Genomic DNA, 8,649 nt, shown 5'->3' on the forward strand with positions numbered 1-8,649 from the left:
ATAGGCTGGAATGGATTAAGTTTATGTTTTGACACCAAGTTTTTAAAAGACCAAAGTTTTGTTAGTGCTGCATGCCTTTTGTGTAATGGGAATGAGTAACAAACCCAGACGTGTGCTTATAAGTTTTTGTATGATATTTCAATTTTATTTGAAGTAAGTGTGTTTACTCTGATCCTCATGTTGTATTAATATTTATATTCAACAGAAACCTTAAACCACAGTACGGGAGGGAGAAAGAGGTCATATGAGCCTGTCCCTCCCTAGTCTTTAAAGACCTAAATCCTGATAAGGAACAAATGAAGTGATAGAGGAAGACTTCATACCTAAGTTCTCTAAATGGTATTCCCTCACCTTACACAAATGATTAACATAATCTTTCTAAGTTTGTAGAGTACTTAAATTTTTTTTTTTCTTTGACAATCTGGAAAAACCCAACGTTTTTAGCTTTGACTTGATTTCTTCATTTTCTGATGAGCTAGACATTTCTTCTGATAAGCCTGAATCAATACCTATGTTCCATAACTGCCTCACTATACTTTCAAGTTTGATTTTATTTATTTAGTATTTACTGATCGGATTTATCTCGTAACTAGTTTGTTTTTATGCAAAAGAGAGGAAGAGATTTCTTCAGTTGCTTTTTTCTGTTAATTTACAGTTTTAAACTTTTTATTCATCATAGTCCTCATTCTATAAATTTTCTTTTCAGATTTTCATCAAATTGACTCAACTGTTTTTTTTTTCTTAAGCCTTGAATTTATAATAATAACATATCATAGAATATTCTGTTTTTTTTATCTTTGGAACAATTTCATTGGCTTTTTTTCATCTTCTTGGGTAGCTTATTTTTAAAAAATTAGGGTTATTTTGGCTTTTAAGTCATACCCAGTACAGAAAATTTTTTCATTATTAGAAGCATAAATGCAAAGAATGTTACAATTTTATAATTTAAGATTTCCACCAAACAAGTCTTGAGGTTATTTTACATGAACAAAACCATTCCAACATCAGTCACCTATTTACTTTCCAGATAGAGGTACTGATTGGTGTATCTAAGTCAATGTATTTCTCCTTTTATGAGCAAAATTTTATAGAGATAATATTCCATGAAACTGAGATAAACATGATGGTATGGTTTGTCTTCAATAAAAATGAGGACTGTGGGAATAATGGGGTTAGACCATCAAGAACTTTCTAAGACTCCTGTTACTGAAAAATGTAGTTACAAAATTCCATGATGTTCTAGGATTTTTATGACCTGTAAAACAATGTTTAAATTAGGTTAGCAAATAAGAATTCATCTATTTTTATTTTAACAAAACATTTTAATACGATTTATATCAAAACAAAATCTTAAATCTGATATTCGGTTATAGTTTTATTTTGAAAATAATCTAAAGGAAGAGATTATACAATTTTTTTTTTTCAAGCTTCGTATCATTATGTGCTGTAAATGAAAAACAAGATACCATGCTGGGATGGGTCAACTGGATAAAATGTTTAGATGTATTATACAGTAATTGTTTTCATGCTTTTGGAGAAATGTAGAGACAGTAAAATTAACTTACTCCTTTAGTGCATTTCAAGTTTTTGCTATCAACAAAGTTGCAGCTTTCCTCTGACACATTTCCATGACAACAGTTGTCAATAAGGATGTTCCACAATCTGAAACAAAACATAAAACATGAGGCATTAGTAAATGAAAGACTATATTAATATTTCTACACAGAGAAGATATGTGTATTACAACTCCTCAAGTTTTAAGAGAAGTGTGTGTATACTGAGCTCATAAATGTTGACACACGCACACAATCCTCCTAGCCTTAGAGACAATTATATCTGCAGCTTACTAAAAACAGTTTGAAACTTAAATCTTTCAGACCAAACGTACTAGGCCTAGCTATACATAATAAATTAAGTTGTTATTAAGTCAGTTTTTCACTCTGCATGCATTTCCAGATTCTAGTCAGTCATAATTTCATTTAAGACACATTGTACTAATGTTATTCAACAAGTCTTTAAAACTTCAAATGACTGAAACATTCATACCATCTATTTAAGGCATAGGGGATTACTGTATTATCTCAGATGGGCCATCGTCCAATGGGGAGAAAATACAACAGCAGAGTGAACATGATTGACAAAAATATTTAGATAGACTCTGGATGTATCTGTCCTTCTAGGGGAAAGAAAAAAGATCTCCTGCATCAAGGATGTTCCCTATATCATTGCACCTAGTTGTTAACTGTTATGAAATAATTTGCTACATCTACCACTACTGAAGGGATTTTTCAATTAGGAAAATCTGATATCTTGCATTTTACAAGCCTAACTAGTTGTATTTTCTCTTACTCCGTTAATCACCAGCAGGTAGTAGTCAGTGTTTTGTAGTGGCAGACATGTTTACTTTTGAATGCTACTGTTAGCCTCCTATAATAAATAAGCACATAGTGCAGGTCCAAGAACTGATCTCTGTTAACATCAATCCCACTGTATGGTACCTATTATAATGCCCCTTTGAAAGTCAAAGATTCTTGTTTAGGTATGAAGAAGACAGACCAATGAAACATGCATGTTCCACCATCAATAAAATTATTTCTTATGCATACAAGTTGTTGTTTGCCTACCTGTTATTATCATAATCATAAAAGTCAAGTGTCCGTCATGCTTGATTTCTTTAAGTTTTGCGAGTTACACGAGTCCAATTCCACTTTTTCTGCTATAATACTTCCTCTTTTCATTGCCTGTTCCCATTTGAGTTGAATTCAATCGCTAACATAGGCATAAATAGCTCTTACATTTTGGCACTTTTTCTGCTACATAAAAAGCCTGTCAAGGAGGGAGTTTTTATACCAAGGATTTATTTAAAACAGAGTGAAATTAATTTGCTGTTTGTTATAAAGAGAGGTTTTTTGAATATGATTGACTATTTTCAAGAAATGTGGTTTTAAGAGAACTATTGCAATAATGCAATTCATATGATAAGAAAATAAGTGTGATCAATGAATGCTGGGACAAGGATCAATGCTTAGGTACAGGAGATATTGCTCATGATAGGCTTTGGTTTCCCGAAGATAGAAGGCCCTTTATTTTTTTACGTCTGTTTACAGGTGGTAAAGCTGGGTATGCATATTGGAAGACTTTTGTTTCCCATCATTTTTGATGGACTTTTATACTAGTATTAGCATAATGTGCTTTCTTATTCAAGTACTTCTAATATTATTATTTATTACCAAGAAAACTATAATAGTCATTGATTTTTTTCCCCATCCCCATGAAGTATATGGGTATCTCTACCATCTCAAATAAATGTAAAAAAGCAATATAATAGTTACTTATTTTACTATTAAAATATTATTCACAGCTGAGAATTTCGTGATAAGTCACTAAACTTAAGTATCAGAACTAGTTCAAAGTGAAGATGACTCCAGGTGCAAAGCACAACTAAAAATTAGTAAAGTATTTTACTATTATTTGTAATTATCAGTGCACTTGTGAATATTTTACCCGACATGCTCAAATCAATGTATGGTTGCATACGCTAAGATGACAAATGAATCCTATTCATATACACAATCAGCTTGTTGAGCTTAATGCAAGTAGCAAGACTGTATGTACATATATTAATATGATTACCTATTAAATATTTAAATTGAAAAGAAGCATTAAACTTACTCTTTGCCAACCAGACCATGGTAATAAGCAAAAAATACCAAAGAATTTCCTAGGTACCTCCTACTAAGAAAGCCATTTCCAACAGCAAAACCCTAAAATACACAGAATATATGTGAATAAGAACAAATGAATACGTTGTTTTAAAACATGAAATTCTGGAATTAGTAAAAATTGTAGTAAGTTAGATTCAAGTGAAAATGTGATCTTTTGTTTTGCAGTTCAATATTCTTTTAAATACAGTACCAATAAAATGTAATTATAAAAAAGGCTGCACCATTCTTCTAACTTAGAGTAAAAAAAAACTTAAATTATGTAACTACTGCAATCAAATAAGATGCAAGTTTGGATAAGTAATAACTGACTAGTAATGACCTCTACCTCACTGAGTTGAGGCACATGTAATTAAATATATTTTTCTATTTTTTAATAAATTATATGCATACTTTGATATTTTTATCATATAATTATTCCTTTTTCTAACAAATAATATTGTCAGAGAAACATTCTAATATTAAATGTTTTACATGAAATAGAAATGCATTAACAAAATAAGATGTCTTGTATAGGCTCATTCTATCAAAGAGTTGTGAATAAATTCCTTTCATAGTTCATTCTACCTTCTTTCTCCGTGAAATCAAACAAATCTTTCTCACAGTATAAATGTTTACACTTTTAAGTTTTAATTAAGTATAAAGCTGTACAATTACCTGCCTCTGCCATTCATAAACTTTAAGAATTATAAGCCTGTAATCTTAATGCTGAACCATCAAGGGCACTTTTATTAAGAATAAAAAAATTCCTCTGTTATTTGGTAACCTAATCGTTTACCGACATATTTTTTTTACCTACTATCTTGAGAAGTTACTACATTTATCTCTCACTATTTGTCTTTTAAAACAAACTTGCAGTTAGTTAACAAAAATATGAAACATACAAACTATTCATTCAATATTAGAACCCTTTCTTATTATGGTCACCTGAACCTATGCAAAATTATTGAAATAATAGTCAAATAACAGAAAGTAAGTATTTTCCACAGTAATTTGAAAGTGACTTTTAGAATACATTGGTGGATGTATGCAGTGATTCTGATGTGCAAATTGATCGTCAGACTTTGGTAAAGAGGCGAAAGACTAATCAAACCATCTAGTAACTGGTTCCCTCAGAAGTTTCCCTCAGGATAGCTGGTGCTTGAGGGTAAATCAGTCTCATCTGATAAAGCTAATGATTAGAGGCCTTGGGGCTAAAATGATCTGAACATATTCTCACATTTTAAATGGGCGAAAAGTTCAACTTCCTCAACTGAAGCCCGGATGTTCAGATGCGAGTGCCCAGTGAGCTGTTTTTGGTAAGCAGAACTGGTGCTGTGGGATGTACCAATGCTGCCAAATAAAATGTAATGCTCATGGCACTTACGAACTTATCTATTAAATGCCAATCTGTTTAACAACATAATATCAGATTCCCACCTTAAAGTAACCACTCTTTCAAAATTTTCATAACGGCTTTTAACAAGAGGTTAAAATAGAATGTCTAAAATACATAAACATGCATACATACCTGAATTTTACCAAACACTATATTTTCACAGTAATAAAATATTGCTTGAAATGTGACAAAGTAGGAATAATGAATTGTAAAAATGTACGATTCCCATGAAAATTTCCTCCAAACTTATTCAGTTAAAGGATTCTCTCTCACACATAGAAGTACCTTGCTTAAACTATACAAATTACTTTAATGAGTCAAACTTGCCTTTAAATTGATTTTGGCTGGTCCACTTAGAATTTTTACAGATAAAGTAGGAACATAAATACCACCATAACTCTCTCCTGCAACATAAAAATCATTTTTCTTCAAATGTGGAAACTTCATGAAGAAATGCTGTAGAGCTACATAATTATCTTTGGCAGCTTGGTCGTCGTCAGTGCTGTACTGACCATCTTTTGAAAAAGAGAATCCAACCCCTGCTGGAGCTTCTAGAAAAATTACATTTGCAACCTAAGATAAATAAAGAAAATGTTTGTTAGGTTGTTAATTTAAAAGTAATGTTGTTTTTTTTCTTCTCATTAACAATATAAAATGTCACAAGTGTGGGTAAGTAAATTTAATGAACATTTCAAAGTTCATACTTGTACAGCAAAATTTTAAATAAAGAATATTCTAAGGGCTCAAAATAACCACTAAATTTATTCTTCATAACTTCAGATGAAAAATGGTCAACTAAATATTAACCTTATTCCAACTGTAAGGATTATCATACAAAGTCTTCCCATCCTCCTTTACATGGAAGGGTCCTAATTCATTAAGGAGTCCATCCAAAGAACTACAGCCTGGACCACCATTCATCCAGAGCACCACTGGGTCATCTGTAGGAGACTTCTGGCTTTCAACAAACCTTTAATATGTGAAAGAAAAGAGTTAAAATAACTTAAGATCAAAATGAACATCACTATGATTTTCCTCAATCTTCAAACACTTTTTGGAGTACTAAGTTTATATAATATATCTGTTATTGTGTGGCTATATAATGTGAAGAACTGAATAATGGCCAATGACAATTTTTCTTCACTTCACCTATCCAGTGTATAGGTTTTTCTCATAGTGACTACAAGGTACGTTCACACCAAAAGTACGTTTGAAGTATCGGACAGTTAGACTAATAACAGTAGATTCACTCATGAAATGAGAAGAGTAATTTTAGATCTAATAACCAAGTTTTCTTAGTGTATATGAAGCAACAAGACTAGATATTAGGGTGATCCTTATTTTTGAAGCTTTGATTTACAATCCCTCACCCCTTATTTTGTTCCAGTATATATAAATAAGTAATTCACACCAAACTTTATCCAGGTTGATCTAGGTAGTTGAAATTTTACCTTGTAGCTGACATTATATCTGCATGTTCTAAATATTCTATAATAAGCTCAAAATGTTCAAATAATTCTGGAAGGTTCTAGATTATTCTGGAATACTGTAGCATATTCTGGAATATTACAGAGTATTCCACACTATTCAAAATGTTCAAATAATTCTGGAAGGTTCTAGATTATTCTGGAATACTGTAGCATATTCTGGAATATTACAGAGTATTTCACATTATTCAAAATGTTCAAGAAATTCCATATACAAATAATCCATGCTGTCACTTTTTATTTCTGAAATATTCTGTATAACATGACAGTAGTCTCTAGAATTTCTACAAGATAACTTCAGATCAGCCCACCTAGAAATGATAACGAGAGCGTCATGAACTAGCCATAACCTTTCTTGGTGACATCTCTCCTCGTGGAGTGTAATTTATAGCACCTGGAGCACTGCAAGACATTATATACCCTCAAGATCTGGATGTTTATGGGCAGTTTAAGAACTCTGGCAATGAGGAAATGGAACTCCATGATGTCTGGATTTTTGTTGTTCGAGTCTGTCTTGTGACATGTGGTTCACTGCTCCTGATGCCATTTCTGCTGATCAAAATGGTCTTAACTTCCTACAATGCCTTGTTAAGTATAAGAAGGTGAATTCTGTTCTTTCAAATCTACCTGTCAAGCATTTGCTGGACATCTATAGTATCTATGAGAAACTCGTTGGTTTGGCACTCTTTGATTCAGTTGTATCCACAGGGACAAAACAAGCAATGGTAAAGGAACTAAATGAGAAAAAAGGTATGAATAAACCACCAAAGCTTATCCAGCTGAATATCATGATAAAGGAACTAAATGAGAAAAAAGGTATGAATAAACCTCCAAAGCTTATCCAGCTGAATATCATGAGGTCTGCAGACATGTCAATTGAAGGTTTCATCACAAAGAACACAACAGACTTCTCCAGGTGCTTCGAAATTCCATCTTGATTTCTGGATTATAATCCCAAGTTATGGGAGCTCAGAGAGGACTACAGGGAGGCACTACAGACAGTTCAACACTTGAATATGGTAAATAATAATGCTGAAAGAGGTGCGGCCCTTACTGACAAGTATAATGCCATCATAACAAAGAAAGAACAGAAATAATTCCCCCTTCAAGTTGTGCAGGATTATAACAGGCACTTTTCTAACAGTAAAAAGGAGTGCAAAAGTGACTAACCACACCAAGATCATATAAATATACTACTATATATATATATATATATATATATAATAATATACTTTAAATAAATAACCTATAACATAACAAATATGTTTTTATATCACACAGTATATACTGTACCAGGTCACTGCAGTCTACAACTTCAACCTCATTGAGCAATATTTAAATATGGTCCAAAATGAATGAAGTTTGAAATATAATGTTTGTTTGTACACTGGAACCAAATTAGGGGATGAGAGCTTTATAATTTTTTACTCTGAAATTTTATTTGCAAATAAAGACCAACCTACTAGACATATTTGGCAAAAATGAACAAAATATTCAATACATGACAGACAAAAAATGCAGAGTATGAACTTGTACGGAGAGCATCACAATCGAATCTCCACCAGGTTGTGCTTAATCCCACAGCTTTCAGACACTCAGAATTGATCTCTGTAGAACTAAAACATGATGATTTTCAAGCACTATCTTCAATCAATGATCTCTTAGTAGAACTTACTAAGAAAGAGTGTCTAAATTCAACAGCTAAACTTAGTTTCTTTGTCCAGTTAACAGCACTACTTATAATCCTGGTTCTCTCATAGCATTGGTCGGCTGTAGCATTTAGACAATCTCAACTCAACCAGCAAAAATATTACAGTCACTAATACTTTTAACTCTTTCAACCCGAGCTCTGTCCCTAGGACTGACCTCGTAACCATTTTGTGCTTGTTATAGTTTTCATGCTATAACTTTTAACTTAGTAAGCAAATGTTGACAAAATTTGGTAGATTATAAGTAAACATTACAATGCTTTAATATGCAAAATATCTAATTTTTTTTATTAAGTCTTAAGGTTTGTAAAGCAATGTTTCTTTCATGACTTTTTTGTTTTGTTTTTTCACAT

General features: G+C 32.0%; 1 protein-coding gene across 7 annotated transcripts in view; it reads right to left on the reverse strand.

The window, feature by feature from the left end:
• Window positions 1–8,649, reverse strand: part of LOC106468706 (lysosomal protective protein-like) — a 31,249-nt gene that overhangs the window by 12,178 nt on the left and 10,422 nt on the right. For all 7 annotated transcript variants that reach the window (XM_013929149.2, XM_022397069.1, XM_022397068.1 and 4 more), the window contains 4 exons: window positions 5,908–6,070; window positions 5,428–5,673; window positions 3,673–3,764; window positions 1,566–1,662 (listed from right to left, as the gene is read on the reverse strand). In XM_013929149.2, the coding sequence (XP_013784603.1) occupies window positions 1,566–1,662; window positions 3,673–3,764; window positions 5,428–5,673; window positions 5,908–6,070 (598 nt within the window). The remainder of the gene's footprint in view (window positions 1–1,565; window positions 1,663–3,672; window positions 3,765–5,427; window positions 5,674–5,907; window positions 6,071–8,649) is intronic.

Source organism: Limulus polyphemus, unplaced genomic scaffold (assembly GCF_000517525.1).
Source record: "Limulus polyphemus unplaced genomic scaffold, Limulus_polyphemus-2.1.2 Scaffold3124, whole genome shotgun sequence".
Taxonomy (NCBI): domain Eukaryota; kingdom Metazoa; phylum Arthropoda; class Merostomata; order Xiphosura; family Limulidae; genus Limulus; species Limulus polyphemus.